General features: G+C 37.0%; 1 protein-coding gene across 1 annotated transcript in view; it reads left to right on the top strand.

Moving 5' to 3' along the window:
• The first annotated feature begins 1,462 nt into the window (after positions 1 to 1,462).
• The window catches only part of nlrp1 (NLR family pyrin domain containing 1), a 20,611-nt gene continuing 1,680 nt past the window's right edge, over positions 1,463 to 20,393 (top strand). The window contains exons 1-17 of the mRNA XM_079435358.1: positions 1,463 to 1,780; positions 6,024 to 7,734; positions 8,748 to 8,825; positions 8,925 to 8,999; positions 9,158 to 9,301; positions 9,396 to 9,551; positions 10,082 to 10,168; positions 10,691 to 10,801; positions 10,880 to 11,800; positions 13,710 to 13,768; positions 14,238 to 15,972; positions 16,108 to 16,185; positions 16,670 to 16,744; positions 16,856 to 16,999; positions 17,096 to 17,251; positions 19,893 to 19,982; positions 20,244 to 20,354. Coding sequence (XP_079291484.1) covers positions 1,735 to 1,780; positions 6,024 to 7,734; positions 8,748 to 8,825; positions 8,925 to 8,999; positions 9,158 to 9,301; positions 9,396 to 9,551; positions 10,082 to 10,168; positions 10,691 to 10,801; positions 10,880 to 11,800; positions 13,710 to 13,768; positions 14,238 to 15,972; positions 16,108 to 16,185; positions 16,670 to 16,744; positions 16,856 to 16,999; positions 17,096 to 17,251; positions 19,893 to 19,982; positions 20,244 to 20,354 — 5,777 coding nt within the window. The 5' untranslated portion in view covers positions 1,463 to 1,734. The remainder of the gene's footprint in view (positions 1,781 to 6,023; positions 7,735 to 8,747; positions 8,826 to 8,924; positions 9,000 to 9,157; positions 9,302 to 9,395; positions 9,552 to 10,081; positions 10,169 to 10,690; positions 10,802 to 10,879; positions 11,801 to 13,709; positions 13,769 to 14,237; positions 15,973 to 16,107; positions 16,186 to 16,669; positions 16,745 to 16,855; positions 17,000 to 17,095; positions 17,252 to 19,892; positions 19,983 to 20,243; positions 20,355 to 20,393) is intronic.

Raw genomic sequence — 20,393 nt, 5'->3', positions numbered from 1 at the left:
TTTTCTACCAGTAGGGGTAAAATGGAAGGTTGTGAAAGATGTCCACTGTCCCCCTCTATTAACTGACATTGGTCTCATGTCTGTGTCTTCCTGCTGATGAAAGTTATTACAAAAAGAAAGTTAATTTTGGACATGCAATTCCCTTTTCTACCAGTAGGGGTAAAATGGAAGGTTGTGAAAGATGTCCACTGTCCCCCTCTATTGATTGACATTGGTCTCATGTCTCTATCTTCCTGCTGACGAAAGTTATTACAAAAAGTTTATTAATTTTGGACATGCAATTCCCTTTTCTACCAGTAGGGGTAAAATGGAAGGTTGTGAAAATTGTCCACTGTCCCCCTCTATTGATGGACATTGGTCTCATGTCTCTATCTTCCTGCTGACGAAAGTTATTACAAAAAGTTTATTAATTTTGGATATGTAATTCCCTTTTCTACCAGTAGGGGTAAAATGGAAGGTTGTGAAAATTGTCCACTGTCCCCCTCTATTAACTGACATTGGTCTCATGTCTGTGTCTTCCTGCTGATGAAAGTTATTACAAAAAGAAAGTTAATTTTGGACATGCAATTCCCTTTTCTACCAGTAGGGGTAAAATGGAAGGTTGTGAAAGATGTCCACTGTCCCCCTCTATTGATTGACATTGGTCTCATGTCTCTATCTTCCTGCTGACGAAAGTTATTACAAAAAGTTTATTAATTTTGGACATGCAATTCCCTTTTCTACCAGTAGGGGTAAAATGGAAGGTTGTGAAAATTGTCCACTGTCCCCCTCTATTGATGGACACTGGTCTCATGTCTCTATCTTCCTGCTGACGAAAGTTATTACAAAAAGAATATTAATTTTGGACATGTAATTCCCTTTTCTACCAGTAGGGGTAAAATGGAAGGTTGTGAAAATTGTCCACTGTCCCCCTCTATTGACTGACATTGGTCTCATGTCTCTGTCTTCCTGCTGATGAAAGTTATTACAAAAAGTTTATTAATTTTGGACATGCAATTCCCTTTTCTACCAGTAGGGGTAAAATGGAAGGTTGTGAAAATTGTCCACTGTCCCCCTCTATTGATGGACACTGGTCTCATGTCTCTATCTTCCTGCTGACGAAAGTTATTACAAAAAGAATATTAATTTTGGACATGTAATTCCCTTTTCTACCAGTAGGGGTAAAATGGAAGGTTGTGAAAGATGCCCACTGTCCCCCTCTATTGATGGACACTGGTGTCATGTCTCTGTCTTCTTGCTGAGGAAAGTTATTACAAAAAGAAAGTTAATTTTGGACATGTAATTCCCTTTTCTACCAGTAGGGGTAAAATGGAAGGTTGTGAAAAATGCCCACTGTCCCCCTCTATTGATTGACATTGGTCTCATGTCTCTAGGTCCTTTAACTAAAAAGCTATTACAAAAACACTGCCCACTGAGCTATAGCAAAAAACGAAGAAAACCTGCACTTTCCCCTCGGTCCCTTACTGAAAGCACCGCGGAGAGTGAGCTCTCCCGGTTTAATGCACATTGCGCCTGCTTGTGCGGGGCAGTGCTTATTACATCGACCGAAAATTATGAAAAAGAAGGCTGTGAAACATGATCAGCTTTGCTCTTTTGGTGGTCACACTGTTTAGATTGTTTTATGGCAAGTCGATTTGGAGTTATTGCCGTTTATCTCTGAATGTGTCACGAATATCGAAAACAAAACCAACTTAACCCCGCTCTGCATTCGTGGGTTTGGGATTATCTACAAAAATGAGCGAGAAAAGCTACGGAGGAGAGAAGCGGGAGCAACGCGGAGGTACAAATCATACATACTGTGTGCGTATAAGGATATGATGTGTGCTACTTAGCTTTTTGTTAAATTTAGAGGGTTCGTACAAGGTGCTTAAAGTGATGGAAGAATTTTACTTTTTAAAACCCTACAGACAGATTTATGAAAAAGTACTTGAAGCGTGCTGGAATTATTGCAAAGCGCTAGGCCTATTTTTAATTTTTTTTTAATTTTTGCAATATAAATTACTGTTGCAGCGGTTGTTTCAGACGACCGCAATTATTTATAATTATTGAGGTTACTATGATTTATTATTAACATAATATAAGCCTAATTATTTTATACTGCACAAGGAGAGCAGACCATAAAGTATAGACAAACACTAATTCGCCAATAAGTTTTCGTGCACTATATTCAGTCATTGAAGCCATTCCATGAGGGACAGAACAGAAGAATATTTACACCTTTAAATTAAAGTTGGCAGAAACTCGTCCTGTCAATCATCTCTGTGCAGCATTCAACAAGTCTCTTTCAGTTACAACTGTCTGCACAGTAAAACTCTCTCTCTTTTCCCATTATAATACTTTATGTGTTGATAAAGTTCTGTGGATGTGAATAAAATGCCTTTATCTTGCTGGACATGGATATGTTGCTTTTTTAATTAACATCAAATATACATGAAGGATGTTTACATTATAACATGATGACCGTAAACATTCAGAGAACTGAAAAAAGGAGAAAATAAATAAATAAAACAGATATTTCTTTCCTTTCCCTGAAGACATATTCAAAGGATACATTAAACTTGAACTACAAAGCGGGGATATTACTTTACAACAAAAAAATTCTCCATGAAATTGAACAAAATTCCATTATTTTTGTCATTAATTAACATTAAGGACTTTTTTAACGATTTCATCTCTATTAAGAATAATTTACAATTGGGTATACAGTTTGCTAATTCTTGTTTATGGATGTAATATTTACCGTGCAAAATGTAAAAGTTCACAACATATTTATACATTTTGCTTTTGTGTGTGTAAGAGCATATAGCATCTCTTAAGGATAATTTATAATTAATAACTCTTGGGTTAAATAGACAAAAAAAAAAACTAAAATCAGACCATAATTTCAAAGATAGGTCACAGCTTTAAAACAAATGGTCCCGATCGTCCTCTTGTACATTACAAAAACTGCATTTGTTTTCAATGTCCATGAATTTTTAATTTTACTTTAACTTTTTTTGTCCTCCATTGCAAGTCTGGGAGACCAATATTCCGAACAGACATGTTCGCTATCATATAATTTAAGATTTATTCATATATAAATATTGGAATGGATTACTTCTACAATAACTCTGTATTTATGAAGCTTGAAAATACTTATTATCTAGATTCTCAATGGATTAACAAAAAATTGAGAGAAAATTCAAAATATATTAATTTGTGTTCTAAAGACAGACACAATTCTTATAGGTTTGGAATGACATGAGGGCAAATAAATGATTTTTTGTGTGAACTATTCCTTTAAGAAAGGAAGACCAAGAATGATTACTCTCCAATTCAGACAACTCCAAAGTTGGTTTGAGTTCTGCAATGAAAAACACAGACATCAATGGTTTACATAAAATATGAACACGTAATCACACTGTTCAATCCAACCCTCTCCATTGACTTTGTATTGCGGGAAGCTGCCTCCTTTGTCATTTCTGACTTATAACAAAAAACAGAACAATGTCTAAAAGCTGCTATGTGACAAGGTGCACTGTAAACAAGCTAAAAAACCCAGAACTACGCTTTTATAAACTGTCGACCCTAAAAAAACAAGCGTTTAAGGACACAAAAGTAGAGCGCGATGTGCCATATTAGTCTGAGAACTACAAGGCAAGCCAAGTGTATTTATATAGAACATTTCATACACAATGTTAATTCAAAGTGCTTTACATAAAAGGAAGTAAAATAATAATAACAATAAGACCAGACATTTAAAATGATTTAAAAATTGATTTAAAATGAATTTAGAACCGTTAGAAATAAAAATGATTATACATAAAATACAGTGCAGTCAGTTCGGACGCTGCATAGTGCTCATTCAACAAATGCACAGCTAAACAGATGAGTTTTGAGTCTGGATTTAAATGTTTTAGCACATCTGATCTCTTCTGGAAGCTGATTCCAACTGCGGGCGGCATAATAGCTAAAAGCGGACTCCCCTATTTTGTGGGAACCCTTGGAATTTCTAACTGACTCGATCCTAAAGATCTGAGTGGTCTGTTTGGTTTATATTCAGTGAGCATATCTGCAATGTATTTAGGTCCTAGGCCATTGAGTGATTTATAAACGAGTAAAAGTACTTTAAAATCAATCCTAAATGTAATTGGAAGCCAGTGTGAGGACCTGAGGACTGGTGTGATATGCTCAGATTTTCTAGCAGCAGCATTCTGGGTGAGCTGCAGCTGTCTGATGGTCTTCTTTGGAAGGCCGGTGAGGAGACCATTACAATAATCCACCCTGCTGCTGATAAAGGCACGAACAAGTTTCTCCAAGTCTTGACTGGAAACAAAACATCTAATTCTTGCAGTGTTTTTGAGATGATAGTATGCTGATTTAGTTACTGCTTTGACATGGCCACGATTCTTGACTTGATTTTTAGTTGTTTGACCCCTAGAGTCAAGGTATGCATTCACCTTTAGAACTTCATCTTTGTTTCCAAATGCAATGACTTCAGTTTTCTCCTTGTTTAACTGAAGAAAGTTCTGGCACATCCAACTGTTAATTTCATCAATGCATTGGCAGAGGGAGTCAATGGGGCTATAGTCATTTGCAGATAAGGCTATAGGTAAATCTGGGTATCATCAGCATAGCTGTGATAGGCCATTTGGTTCTTTCTCATTATTTGACTTAGTGGGAGCATATACAGGCTAAACAAGAGCGGTGCAATAATTGTGCCTTGTGGGACTCCGCATGTCACAGACGTCCACTCAGACTCAGTCCACTTAGACTTATGCTCTCCTATACACACATAATAGCCTCTCCCTTCTAAGTATGACCTGAACCATTTGAGTACCATCCCAGAAAGCCAGACCCAGTTTTCCAGTCTCTCTAGAAGTATATTATGATCGACAGTGTCAAACGCAGCACTAAGATCTAGTAGTATCAGCACTGATATTTTGCCAGGATCAGAATTAAAGTGAATATCATTTTATTATCTTAATGAGTGCTGTCTGTCCTGTGATGTGCTTGGAAACCAGACATTTGAGTTTAAGTAGCTGTTCAGCTGATTAAAAATGATCTTTTTGCTCCCACCCACTGGAGGGAAACATAATAGGTGACAGGAAACATTCATTATATTTAACCAAGTCAAAGGATTTTTTCACCACCCTATGTGAACCTTAGAGAATATATTGAAAAACTAAATTGTATTGGTCTTTATCAGTGCCCCTTTTACTTACTTTCCTTTTATTGGAGAAATGATCCAACTGAATGGCCCAATGTGACATAACACTTTGCACAGTCTGACTCTGCTGCAGCCTAAATTTAAACTGCTGATTTTGTTTGGCCATAGGAGAATGACACTATTTTGACACTATTTCCCCGTCTAAATACTGTAAAGCTGATGTAAAGCCACCCAGCTTTATATCAAGCTGATGTAAAGCTGCTTTGACACAATTTGCATTGTTAAAAGCGCTATACAAATAATAGTGACTTGACTTGACATCTACAACTATTTGTGTCCTTAAACTCTAATTTTTTTGGGTCGACAGCTTTTAAAAACATAGTTCTGTTTTTTTAGCTTGTTTACTGTACACCATATCACACAGTAGCTTTCAGGCATTGTTGGCAGCTTCCCTCAATACAAAGTCTATGGAGATGTGGGCATGGCCTAAATGCGCTCTGTCTCTATGGTATAAATACTTTTTAATTTAGAATTATTTTAGCAAAATTCAACATTTCAGAATAAATAGCCAGATTAAACTACTATTTTGGGAAATTCCTTTTAGGGATTTTTTAATTGAAGACAACAGAGGCCTGGCTGAGACTGTACACACAAAACAACGTTATATTTTCATATATTTAAGTTTGTAATTGTTGGAAGATTAGTGTAAAGGTGAAAAAGTTCCCAGTGCAGATTTTGCTCATTTTCAAGTTGGTCACGTGAATTCACTGCACTAAAAGAACAGAAAGCTGCTTGTTGCAAAATTGCAAAACATGTTAATGTTCTTTGGGCATTTTGTTGCCACTAAAGTAATAACTGTTGTGTCTTTTTGTAGATCAGAGTGACATGATTCTTCAATATAAAGCATCAGTCATTGTTAAATGTAAGGTTGCGACAGAGCATAATCTTCCATGTGTGGATCTGGCCAGCCATTATACTGAACCAGTGATCATTCAGAGGAGCAAAGAGCAGACTGAGAAATACTATCGTGAACATGTGAGGTCTATGGATGCTTCATCTCATCTGTTATCAAATGACAAGAATCAAAGCATCAGAACAGACCAGCTGTTCAGTCCTGACTGTGATGGAAACACACCGAAAACTGTGATTCTCAGTGGAGATTCTGGAAAAGGGAAATCCTTAACGCTACAGAAGATCATGTTGGACTGGGCATCTGGAGAACTTTACTCTAAAAACTTTGATGTAATGTTTCTGTTTAAGTGTGAAGACCTGAAGTGTATTTATGAGGAGATGAGCCTGAGTGAGCTGGTGAGCTGGAGTTGCAGTTTAAGATCAGATCAGATCTCACAGATACTGGAGTTAAAACCAGAGAAAGTCCTCTTCCTCATTGATGGAATTGATGAGCATGTATTTCATCCCCCCAGTCATTTGATGTTACTACTCACCAATCCATGCGATAGAGCCCGACCTATGGACATTCTTAGGTGTGTGTTAAAGGGAATCTTGCTGCCTGAGTCATTCATGCTTGTCACCACAAGATCTATAGCTGCTGATGCAGTGATGAATCTCCTCAAGGGTCCTCAGCGTTTCACTGAGATTATGGGCTTCTCTGAGAGAGGGGTGCAGGAGTACTTCCAGAAGTTCTTTCAGGATGAGCAGCTCTTCAGGAAAGCATATGAGAGTGTGAAAGCCAATGAAAGCCTCCTGACTGCCTGCTCTGTGCCTTTGCTGTGTTGGATGGTCTGTTTTTGTCTGAAGAAACACTTTACAGATGATGATCATGTGATGAGAGAACTAAAGACAACCACCTCCATATATGTGCACTTTGTGTCCACTCTACTGGAGCATCATGACCAGAGTCAGTCTGTCCTCACCATGCTGAGGAGTCTGGGTCGTCGGGCAGAGGAAGGGATGGAGAAGAGAGAAGGTCTTTTTGTAAAGAAGAGTGTGACTGCGACTGGCTTAGATCCTGCTACTAATGTGTTCTTGTATAAAGATAGTTTGAAAAGAAATAACAGACAGGTGCCAGTGTTCAAGTTTATGCATCCCAGCTTTCAGGAGTTTTTCACTGCTCTTTATTATGTTTTATTGGTTAAAGTACAGTCCTTGGGTAAGGTCACAGATCTGCTAAACTCTCTGAAATTGAAGGGTATAATCAATAGGCCTTCTCCAGAAAGAAGATCAAATCCCATCCCTTCAGTCGTGATGTTTCTCTGTGGTCTCTTAAATGAGAAGGCGAGCAGCTCACTCTTTGAAATGATCAAGTGGACTGTTCCTCAAATCATAAAACTGAAGATAAACCTGCAGGAATGTGTTCTTACATTGAGAAGACAGCATGGATGTGAACTGTTTGCTCTGCACTGTCTGTATGAGCTCCAGGATGAGAAAGTTGTGAGGAGAGCTTTAGGAGATTGGGTATCCATGGATCTGTCTAACATTTCTCTGAGGAGCACAGACTGTTGGGTGCTGCTGTACTGTCTTCAGTGCTGTCCACACATCAGAGACCTGGACCTCATGTACTGTGATTTAACAGCCGAGAAACTCAAGATTCTTCAGCCAGCACTCTGTGTGTGTAAGACTATGAGGTCAGTGTGTTTGCATGGAGAAACACTTGTAAATTGAAACTTAATTCTTGATTGACACTTCTGAAAATACTATTACTAATTATTAGTTTATTATATACAGTTTATGTCAAACGTTTACATCCATCATATCATTAAAAATGTTAATTATTTTACCAAAATAAGAGGGATCATAAAAAATGCATGTTATTGTTTATTTAGTACTGACCTGAATAAGATATTTCACATAAAAGATGTTTACATATAGTCCACAAGAAAAAATAATAATTGAATTTATAAAGATGAAGAGGTTTACAATTTACAGTTTACATCCCATTGATTTTTAATACCATGTTGTTACCTGAATGATCCACAGCTGTGTTTTTTTGTTTAGTTGATCATGAGTCCCTTGTTTGTCCTGAACAGTTAAACTGCCTGCTGTTCTTCAGAAAAATCCTTCAGGTCCCACAAATTCTTTGGTTTTACAGCATTTTTGTGTATTTGAACCCCAGCAATGACTGTATGATTTTGAGATCCATCTTTTCACACTGAGGACAACTGAGGGACTCATATGTAACTATTACAGAAGCTTTAAACGCTCACTGATGCTCCAGAAGGAAACACGATGCATTAAGAGCCGGGGGGTGAAAACTTTTTGAATTTGAAGATCAGGGTAAATTTAACTTGTTTTGTCTTCTGGAAAACACGTAACTATCTTCTGTAGCCTCTGAAGGGCTGTACTAAATGAAAAAATATGATATTTAGGCAAAATAAGTAAAGTAAAATGTACACATCTCCATTCTGTTCGAAAGTTTTCACCCCCCAAAACTGTTTTTTTTTTTTTTACTTTTGTTTAAAGATAATATTTTTTTATTACATTAATGATTTAAAAACTTTTCAATTTTATTTCAAAACAATATGAAGTCAAATTGAGTATAATATGGAAAGGTGGCATTTTGTGCAAATGCATTTTATACTAGATTTTTAAAAATATCTGTCACACTTATATTTGTCATTGACTCATATATCATGTTTAGGTTGTCAGTGGAGCACCTGTCAGAAGTTGAAGAATTGATCCAGATTCTTGGTGAATCAAAAATCCTGAGAGAGCTGAAGTAATTTTAAAAGACAACATCCTACCTCCAATACAGCAATATAAAATATCAAACCAGCCATTTGAACATAATAAGCTATCTCTTCTTTGTACTTGGTAGAGTACAGGAGGATGAACACAGTGATACGAGTCCTAGATGGTCACTTAACCTGTCAATCACTCATGGAGATGTCTTGTAAGAACTTTTGCACATTCAGTGTAATCTTTCTAATAAAGAATAATTTATAGAATAATTATATAGTCTTGTAAAGAAAAACATAGGTTCCAGAACACAACATAAATCATTCTTAGGGAGTGTACCTTGCTGTTATCAAATGTTTTTGTCTGTTTCAGGTTGTCTTTGAGCTCCTCAGAGAAGAATCCGTCATTTCCAGCAGTCTTAAACATCAGTCTTATATGTCCACAGTCAGAAACTTCCAGCACTGACTGGTCACTCTTCTTACAGAGACTCAGCAAGACAGCAAAAGTAGCAGAAGAGTAAGAAAAATACTCATTTTGCCATTGCTCTATTTATCTCATCAGTAGCTTTACTGTTCTCCATACATGCAACAACCATTTACATCTTTTGCAGTTCTTCAGCTCTATATGAGCATGTCAGTTTGCTTCTGTCTTCATTTCATTCTGTGAGTTTGAAGACGTTGGATCTAAAGCTGGTCAGTCTGAATGAAAGCTGGGCTTCTGGGATCATTTCCCTCGTCCAGACCTGCACCAATCTACAGCAGCTCAGGTAAGACCATTTACTGTGGTGCCAGTGGCGTTGCTAAGGATTCCGGGCCCATTGCAATGATTTTGCTATAAGGCCCTCTCAAAATCACTTTCAGTGGGGGCCCTATGCACGTTGCCCCCCCCCCCCCCCCCCCCCCAGTGGCGATGACACTGTGTGGCCCCGTGAAGTTATGCTTAAATCAAAAACATCTGAATTTCATCACATTTGATAGAAAAAACTGCATCTACACATAAATTTGCAGCAAGCTGCCATGAACACAGCAAAAGAATGAGAGAAGGAGCTAAGAATCAGAGTAAAACTAATTTGGGCTTTAGTTTTGGTCTGTTCCTCACACAAAGGGGAGGCTTGAATCTCCAGTGAGCCAAGGGTGAACTCTTTTTCAATTCAACATTATAGATTTGATAATAATAAATAATAGTTTAAATGTGCTGCAGGCTAACCGAACAGAACTGAACTCAACACTTTTTTTAAGTATGTTATTGCGTAGGTGTTTTGCTCATATTGGTGTTTGTGTATCAACAATATTGCAGTGTCTGTGCTGATTTGCTGTTAGAAGAGGGAATCATGCTGCTGAAGAAATCACTGACAGATCCACACTGCACTGTGATCATTGAAGGGTATGCATGAACTCAACAGCTGTCCATTTGATATACTTAGTTTGAGGATGCTCTTTTTATTTTAACTAAATTAAAACCACAAAACAAATAAGTTACTTAAGATACAGTGTGCATATATATATATTGTGATGCGTTAATCTACAAATTAGGCCTATTAGGTCCACTGAAAATATAATTTTTTAACTGTTTATCAAGGTGATATTTAGCTTATAAAGTTAGTCTTTGTTTTTATTTGTTTTCAAAATAATTCAGAATTATCCTCATGTTTTGGGTTAAACATTAGTTTCCAAATTCTGGATATTTAATAGTATGAATGTAGAGTCTCACTTTAGTGTGATTTAGAGAGGTGGTTTTAAAATACAGTCATGGAAATTAACAAAAAAATTGTTTCGTTTTTATAATATATTTATTTTATGTTTTTTGCTGGGTGAGAGTATGGACAAAACCTACAAAAGCTTCAAGGAGAATGTTGATATATTTTGCATATTTTTATTTATCCTGGTTTCCTCCATCTTTATCAAGGAGGAAGTGCAGTAAACCCACTGACCAGTGCAAAGACCTGGACTGCAGTCATAGCTGTAATGAAAAAGTGAAAATTCATTTCAAACCGAAAGTTTTGGAACAGCTGATGAAGTGAGGTCATCTTATAATTTTGTATGTTTTGTTTTTATGTTTATCATCTTATTTATCATCATCATCTCTGCACTTCAGGTTGAACATCTCTGACTCTGAACAGTCTGGACTGAATCTTCAGCCGCTCCCGGTGTGTCAGTCTTGTGTTCACATTGGTGATTCTGATCAGTGGGTTCAGGTGGAGCCGTTAGCCTGTACAGATGAAGGAGGGTCAGTGTTCAGGATCAGCACTCCAGCGGGTCGATTCGAGTGCAGCAGGACCAGAATGCGATGGGTCTGTGGTGGTGACGTCACTCTCCAGTACCATGCAGTGGATGGACGTTTCCTCAGAGCAGAGCTGGAGAGGCTTCAGTGTGAGCGAATTGGTCCTGTGATTGATGTAACAATGATCTCAGGGAAACTGGAGGAGGCCCATCTACCTCATTATGCCTGTTTAGAAAAGTCATACCCCTGCCTCAAATATGCTGTAAAAGTCCTCAGCGACAAAGATGAGGTAGTAATCATGAAATCAGTGGAGCTGACTTGTTTTCATGCCAAAATACTCAAACCATCCTTGGGGCCTACCACAGTGATTAAAGAAAAAGGCATCCCTGTTGAACAACATTTAGATCTTCTTATCTTCATGACAAATGAAGATCCTCTTATTCTCCATGTCTACTTTCTTCCACTGTTTGATACTTTTTCAAAGGAAAAAATTAAGCAGGAGGAAACAACAAATAATCTTCATGTCCTTGAAATTGAGCACCCCAGCACTAGCATGAAAATTAAAATGGACACACGACATGTTCTTAAAGTATCCGGTGCCAGTGTACATACCGAAGAAGGGATTACATTTTTAAGTAGTATTCACCCAGTCTTCTTCAAAATCAAACAAGACATAGATGGGGACGTTCAGATGACTCTCATCAAAGAGCAGCACGAAATGTTTGTGTGGAAAACAATCATTTGGAAAGACAAACTTAATCAGAAAAAAAAAGAAATGAGAGATTTAATGGCCAGGTATGTTAAAGCTGATATATTTGATTCTGAAATCACATATACCAGGGTTCCTCAAATCTTCCCTTGGAGGGCCAGTGCCCTGCAGAGTTTAACACCGACCCTAATCAAACACACCTGAGCAAGGTCATCAAGGTCTTCAGGATCCTTTGAAAGTCACAGGTAAGTGAGTTTGATCAGGGTTTGAGTTAAACTGTGCAGGTCAGTGGCCCTCCAGAAAGATCTGTTAGAAAGTGCATTCAGGTTATATGATTTCAGGAAGAGGAGCTCTTTGAAGAACTTGTATGTTCTCATTCTTAACCCTCTGGTGTTTTGTTCTGTCATTTTGGATGAAAAATGTTTTAATTTTTAAAAACATCACAGCTAACCATGATGCATTAACTGACACTTTAATATTCAAATATCTAAATTATGGCAAAAACTAGTTTGTGATAATTCCTAAATATATGTGCAAATGCAAAACCTGAAGTAGTAATGCCCGAAAACACTGCTCTCTTTAACAAGGGAATACACAGCCCTGTATATTTCTATACAGATGATTTTCTTGATTTTTTTTTTCTCCACTAGGTGCCACTGTAATGAGTGGGGCGGGGCCGAGAGCCATGGGAACGGAGCGAGGCCGGTGAAGTTAATGATAATGAACGACACCGGCCGATGTAACAAAGTTCGTAGATCGTAGATTTGTGTTTGTTTATTTTTATTATTAAATCTTTAAATGTTTGGAGGTTGGACGAACTTTGTTACATCGGCCCCTCACGGACGACTGCCGCACACAAAACACAAAATAAAATCCAGGCCTGGTCCTCTCTCGTCTTCCCCTGTCGTCACTCCTCCTTTTATCCTTCCGGAGCTCCTCCGTGGGACTCGAGACCGGTGAGTGGTGCAGGTGTCGTTCATTATGATTAACTTCACCGGCCTCGCTCCGTTCCCACGGCTCTCGGCCCCGCCCCACTCATTACAGCCACTAATCTGCCTCAATGTGTGTGTGTGTGTGTGTATATATATGTGTGTGTGTGTATATATATGTGTGTGTGTGTATATATATATGTGTGTGTGTGTGTATATATATGTGTGTGTGTGTATATATATATATGTGTGTGTGTGTGTGTGTGTATATATATATGTGTGTGTGTATATATATATATATATATATATATATATATATATATATATATATATATATATATATATATATATATATATGTATGTGTGTGTGTGTGTGTATATATATATATATATATATATGTATGTATATGTGTTTTTTAATAAATGGTCCATATTTTAGATGTGAATATTGTTTAGTAATATGAAAAAATGTCATTAAAATTATATACATTTATAGTCTTTGGTCAGTTTTGACCATGAATACAATGAGTGTGACTCCTAAATGAATAATACCAGATGTTTAATAATCTCTTATATGAAGAAATCCAAGATACACTGTTTTATCGTGTAATTAATAAAAAGATGTCAACAGCTGCTGTTTAATGGATACTGTTTAAAGATAAAAATACTTCATATTACATATTTTTCATTTAACATCAGTTCAGTTCAATTTACAAATAGTTTTTTAACTAAATTCATAAAGTTAGACCGCACTCAGATGGTAACCCTCTAACCTTCAAAATCCCATAAAACACAGACTGCTGCAGTATATTTGGTCAGCTAAGATCATTGAATATAAGAAAATCTGTACAGGATTTATTTCTATATTCCCAAGTGATAAATTAATTTTACTGTATCATCCAGTTTGACATGGCTTAGGTACATGGCTATGGTTTAGGCACTTTGATAAGTGAATTTTGGAATAAATAAAATATATTTTTTTCTTTTTCCTTTAACATATACACTGTTACCACAATTTGGAGCATGTGTGAATCTTTTTTTTAAATGAATTTGTTTGGTCTGACAGGTTGTCCACAGAAATGAAAAAGCACATCCCTGAAGAACAGAAGCGGAAGCCACGGAAAGGTACAAATGATCCTGTATCAATGTCATTAATACTTTCAAAAATATTTAGCTTTTTGTTGAGTTTATGCAATTCTTTTACATTCTTTCAAAACTTAATTACGTACATCTTAATTTTGTAAAATGTTTTGTTACTTGTGTCGAGAATACATTAATTATTTTCACCTGCCTTGAAAACACTTGGATTTTGAGTTCGGATACCACACAGTCAGTAAATTTAAGCTATTAAGATAAACTAAATTTGTATGTAAACAAAAACATAACAAATGTTTTGTTTAAGAAATTTGGCTTTAAAAATTTTTTTTAATTGTGGAAGTCTTTTCAGGGCCAATAGAAAGTACAAAAGAACAGGATTTGTTCGAAAAATAAATCTTTTGTAACACTGTTAGCCATTAAACTGATTGTTCATGTCCTTGTGTGTTTTTTAAACCATTAAAGTCAATAACTGTTGTACTCCTCTGTTTTTATGTAGGTTGGAGTGACATAGTTCTTCACTATAAAGCATCAGTCATTGATAAATGTAAGTTTGTGACAGAGTGTAATCTTCCATCTGATGAACGTGTGGAGCTGGCAGGCCGTTATACTAAACCAATGATCATTCAGAAGAGCAAAGAACAGAATGAGAAATACTATCATGAACATGTGAGGTCTGCACATGCTTCTGGATTCAATACATCCTCTCCTCTGTTATCAAATGACAAAAATCACAGCATCAGAACAGACCAGCTGTTCAGTCCTGACTGTGATGGAAACACACCGAAAACTGTGATTCTCAGTGGAGATTCTGGAAGAGGGAAATCCTTCATGTTACAGAAGATCATGTTGGACTGGGCATTTGGAAAACTTTACTACAAAAACTTTGATGTAATTTTCCTATTGAAGTGTGAAGACCTGAAGTGTATTTCTGAGGAGATGAGCCTGAGTGAGCTGGTGAGCTGGAGTTGCAGTTTAAGATCAGATCAGATCTCACAGATACTGGAGTTAAAACCAGAGAAAGTCCTCTTCCTCATTGATGGAATTGATGAGCATGTATTTCATCCCCCCAGTCATTCGATGTTACTACTCACCAATCCATGCGATAGAGCCCGACCTATGGACATTCTTAGGTGTGTGTTAAAGGGAATCTTGCTGCCTGAGTCATTCATGCTTGTCACCACAAGATCTATAGCTGCTGATGCAGTGATGAATCTCCTCAAGGGTCCTCAGCGTTTCACTGAGATTATGGGCTTCTCTGAGAGAGGGGTGCAGGAGTACTTCCAGAAGTTCTTTCAGGATGAGCAGCTCTTCAGGAAAGCATATGAGAGTGTGAAAGCCAATGAAAGCCTCCTGACTGCCTGCTCTGTGCCTTTGCTGTGTTGGATGGTCTGTTTTTGTCTGAAGAAACACTTTACAGATGATGATCATGTGATTAGAGAACTAAAGACAACCACCTCCATATATGTTCACTTTGTGTCCACTCTACTGGAGCATCATGACCAGAGTCAGTCTGTCCTCACCATGCTGAGGAGTCTGGGTCGTCGGGCAGAGGAAGGGATGGAGAAGAGAGAAGGTCTTTTTGAAGAGAGGAGTGTGACTGCGACTGGCTTAGATCCTGCTACTAATGTGTTCTTGTATAAAGATAGTTTGAAAAGAAATAACAGACAGGTGCCAGTTTTCAAGTTTATGCATCCCAGCTTTCAGGAGTTTTTCACTGCTCTTTATTATGTTTTACTGGATAAAGAACAGTCCTGGGGGAAAGTCACAGATCTGCTAAACTCTCTGAAATTGAAGGGTATAATCAATAGGCCTTCTCCAGAAAGAAGATCAAATCCCATCCCTTCAGTCGTGATGTTTCTCTGTGGTCTCTTAAATGAGAAGGCGAGCAGCTCACTCTTTGAAATGATCAAGTGGACTGTTCCTCAAATCATAAAACTGAAGATAAACCTGCAGGAATGTGTTCTTACATTGAGAAGACAGCATGGATGTGAACTGTTTGCTCTGCACTGTCTGTATGAGCTCCAGGATGAGAAAGTTGTGAGGAGAGCTTTAGGAGATTGGGTATCCATGGATCTGTCTAACGTTTCCCTGAGGAGCACAGACTGTTGGGTGCTGCTGTACTGTCTTCAGTGCTGTTCACACATCAGAGACCTGGACCTCATGTACTGTGATTTAACAGCCGAGAAACTCAAGATTCTTCAGCCAGCACTCTGTGTGTGTAAGACTATGAGGTCAGTGTGTTTGCATGGAGAAACACTTGTAAATTGAAACTTAATTCTTGAATGAAACTCATTTTAAAATACATATTTTAATAACTACATGTAAAGCATTTAATTTCTAAATGAATTTCTTGTGTTTGACTCAAGGTTATCTGTAGAGCACCTCTCAGAAGTTGGAGATTTGATCCAAATTCTTGGTAAATCGAAATTCTTGAAAGAAATGAGGTAATTTTAACAAACATCCTGCGTCTGATAAAGTCATATGAAATATTTAAACAACTAATAAATTATTGTATTTTATGGAAGAGGATTAGGGCAAAGCAATAATAAAAAAAATTAAAACCATCTCAAGTTTAAATAAAATGTTGAGATTAATAAAATTTAGAGAATAAAGTTATGTTTTCGAGATAAAACTTGTTAAATTTCGGTAACAAAAGTCGAGATAAAATGTTGAGAATAAACTAATTTAATAACGAGAAAAAAGTCATTGTGTTTCAAGAAAAAACTTGTCAAGAATAAATACACTTGTGTCATTCATTTAATCTCAACATTTTATTTCTACATTTTTCTTGAAATTTAACTAATTTAATCTCGTATTATAATGACTTTATTCTCGATATGGTTTTACTTTTTTATTATTGCTTGGACCTAATCCTCTTCCGTATTGTATTTAAATGAATTTATGATACAAATGTTTTGTTCCTGGTAGGGTTCAGGAAAGCAAGAACCGTGCTGAGAGTCCCAGATGGTCACTTGATCTGTCAGTCACTCATGGAGATGTTCTGTAAGAAACTATAACACATTGGTTGTAATCGCTTATCCAAAGCAAAAACACTGCAGCTATAGTGAGTGTACAATGCTATCAAATGTTTCTCTGTGTTTCTGTCTGTTTTAGGTTGTCTTTGAGCTCCTCAGAGAAGAATCCGTCATTTCCAGCAGTCTTAAACATCAGACTTACATGTCCACAGTCAGAGATATCCAGCACTGACTGGACACTCTTCTTACAGAGACTCAGCAAGGAAAGAAAAGTAGCAGAAGAGTAAGAAAATTATTATTTTTGCCATTGCTCTATTTATCTCATCAGTAGATTTACTGTTAATTCATACTTTTTTTGTGGTCAAATATATTTTTGCAGTTCTTCAGCTCTTGATGAGCATGTCAGTTTGCTGCTGTCTTCATTTCAATCTGTGGGTTTGAAGACGTTGAATCTGAAGCTGGTCAGTCTGAATAAGAGCTGGGCTTCTGGGATTATTTTCCTTGCCCAGACCTGCACCAGTCTACAGGAGCTCAGGTTAGATCATTAGCTTTTATTCATGAAACGGATTTCTGTCATGTCCTCTGATACCATATACAATGGCCCCATAAAGTTACTGGATGCTTAAGTCACACTTTAGTGCACATAAACTTTCATGAACTTAAAGATGTTTATGTAAGGGTATAGTTTTGATCGGTTCCTTGCACAACGCTATTGTATGGCTTCAGATGCGACACAGTATAGGGGGTAAATAATGTAACTGATTTTTAGAATGATTTTATGGTACTATTGCATCATATTTCAGAAGCTACAGATCCCATTTATTGTAATGTAACCGACAGCTATTTTATTTAGAACATGCCTTTTTGTTGCATGTCCTTTTGAGAACACATCTGAAACCACAAGGTTGAGTAAATAATGAAAAAATTCTCATCATTGAGTGGACATGTACTTGGGTGATCCCTAAAAATCAATATGCTGCAAGTCCACATTATATTTTTGTTTATCATAATTAATAGTATAAACTCCCCCTCTCTGGTGAATATTTGCTGCAGGCTGACTGAACAGTCACTATTTGTTATAAAAAAAAAATATATAAATGAAAATTATTTTTATATTAGAAAAGGTCCCACATTATATTAGGTGCCTTTACTATGTCTACAAACCTGATTCCAAAAAAGTTGGGACACTGTACAAATTGTGAATAAAAACAGAATGCAATGATGTGGAAGTTTCAAATTTCAATATTTTATTCAGAATACAAAATAGATGACATATCAAATGTTTAAACTGAGAAAATGTATCATTTTAAGGGAAAAATACATTTATTTTAAATTTCATGGCATCAACACATCTCAAAAAAGTTGGGACAAGGCCATGTTTATGACTGTGGGGCATCCCCTCTTCTTTTTATAACAGTCTGCAAACGTCTGGGGACTGAGGAGACAAGTTGCTCAAGTTTAGGAATAGGCATGTTGTCCCATTCTTGTCTAATACAGGCTTCTAGTTGCTCAACTGTCTTAGGTCTTCTTTGTCGCATCTTCCTCTTTATGATGCGCCAAATGTTTTCTATGGGTGAAAGATCTGGACTGCAGGCTGGTCATTTCACTACCCGGATCCTCCTTCTACGCAGCCATGATGTTGTAATTGATGCAGTATGTGGTCTGGCATTGTCATGTTGGAAAATGCAAGGTCTTCCCTGAAAGAGACAACGTCTGGATGGGAGCATATGTTGTTCTAGAACTTGGATATACCTTTCAGCATTGATGGTGCCTTTCCAGATGTGTAAGCTGCCCATGCCACACGCACTCATGCAACCCCATACCATCAGAGATGCAGGCTTCTGAACTGAGCGCTGATAACAACTTGGGTTGTCCTTGTCCTCTTTAGTCCGGATGACATGGCGTCCCAATTTTCCAAAAAGAACTTCAAATTTTGATTCGTCTGACCACAGAACAGTTTTCCACTTTGCCACAGTCCATTTTAAATAAGCCTTGGCCCAGAGAAAACGCCTGCGCTTCTGGATCATGTTTAGATATGGCTTATTTTTTGACCTATAGAGTTTTAGCGGGCAATGGCGAATGGCATAGTGGATTGTGTTCACCGACAATGTTTTCTGGAAGTATTCCTGAGCCCATGTTGTGATTTCCATTACAGTAGCATTCCTGTATGTGATGCAGTGCTGTCTAAGGGCCCGAAGATCACGGACATCCAGTATGGTTTTCCGGCCTTGACCCTTACGCACAGAGATTGTTCCAGATTCTCTGAATCTTTGGATGATATTATGCACTGTAGATGATGATAACTTCAAACTCTTTGCAATTTTTCTCTGAGAAACTCCTTTCTGATATTGCTCCACTATTGCCGCAGCATTGGGGGAATTGGTGATCCTCTTGCCATCTTGACTTCTGAGAGACACTGCCACTCTGAGAGGCTCTTTTTATACCCAATCATGTTGCCAATTGACCTAATAAGTTGCAAATTGGTCCTCCAGCTGTTCCTTATATGTACATTTAACTTTTCCAGCCTCTTATTGATACCTGTCCCAACTTTTTTGGAATGTGTAGCTCTCATGAAATCCAAAATGAGCCAATATTTGGCATGACATTTCAAAATGTCTCACTTTCAACATTTGATATGTTATCTATATTCTATTGTGAATAAAATATAAGTTTATGAGATTTGTAAATTATTGCATTCCTTTTTTATTCGTAATTTGTACAGTGTCCCAACTTTTTTGGAATCGGGTTTGTACTTCTCTCAAAAAAAAGCTTATTCATGTTTGTGTTCATGCTGTATTGCAAAACACTTTTACGATGGGATGAAGTTAAGTTTAGGGACAGATGGTATGGTTAGGTTTAAGGGTGGGTTAAGGGGTAGGTGTAGGTGTAATTATAGATGTAACTACAGAAATTACTTACAGATGCAAGTACATGGAGATATTTCTTATATTACAATGAATTTAAATTTTATAGTACAATGAAAATATGTATGTGCACAATAACTACTGTATCAAATGATTGACTTGAATGTTAGTACATCGTAGTTTAGAAACGTAATACAAAGTGGGTAAAAAATATAATTTTGCTTTGAAAGCAGTGCAAAATTATGATGTTATTATTAAAGTTATTATCATGATTCTTTGCATATTGATGTTTGTGTAACATTAACATTTTAGTGTCAGTGTCGCTGGATTGCTTTTGGAAGAGGGGCTCATGTTACTGAAGAAATCACTGACAGATCCACACTGCACTGTGATCATTGAAGGGTTTGTGTGCACAGTGTGCTTTTTTTAATGCATAGTTTAGATGCAACTAGTTAAAAAAAAAAAAAAACATGACAATTTTTTTTTATTTGGATAGAAACTAAAAATCTATAAAACTATTGCTGAAAATGTTGAAACAGTCATATTGGTATAGATCTAACAAAAACATGGTTTCTTGTTTCCTATAAAGATTGAAAAGTTTACTGGTGGTATATTTTGCATCTTTTTTTTTTTTAAATCCTGGTTTCCTCCATGTTTATCAAGGAGGAAGTGCAGTAAATCCACTGACCAGTGCAAAGAACAGGACTGGAGTCGCAGCTGTAATGAGAAAGTGGAGATTCACTTCAAACCAAAGGATTTGAAAAAGCTGGAAGAGTGAGATCATCTTATATTTTTTTATAGACTTTCTCCGTC

Source organism: Barbus barbus, assembly GCF_936440315.1.
Source record: "Barbus barbus genome assembly, chromosome: 15".
In the NCBI taxonomy this organism is placed as follows: domain Eukaryota; kingdom Metazoa; phylum Chordata; class Actinopteri; order Cypriniformes; family Cyprinidae; genus Barbus; species Barbus barbus.
This window is presented reverse-complemented; position numbering and strand designations above follow the sequence as displayed.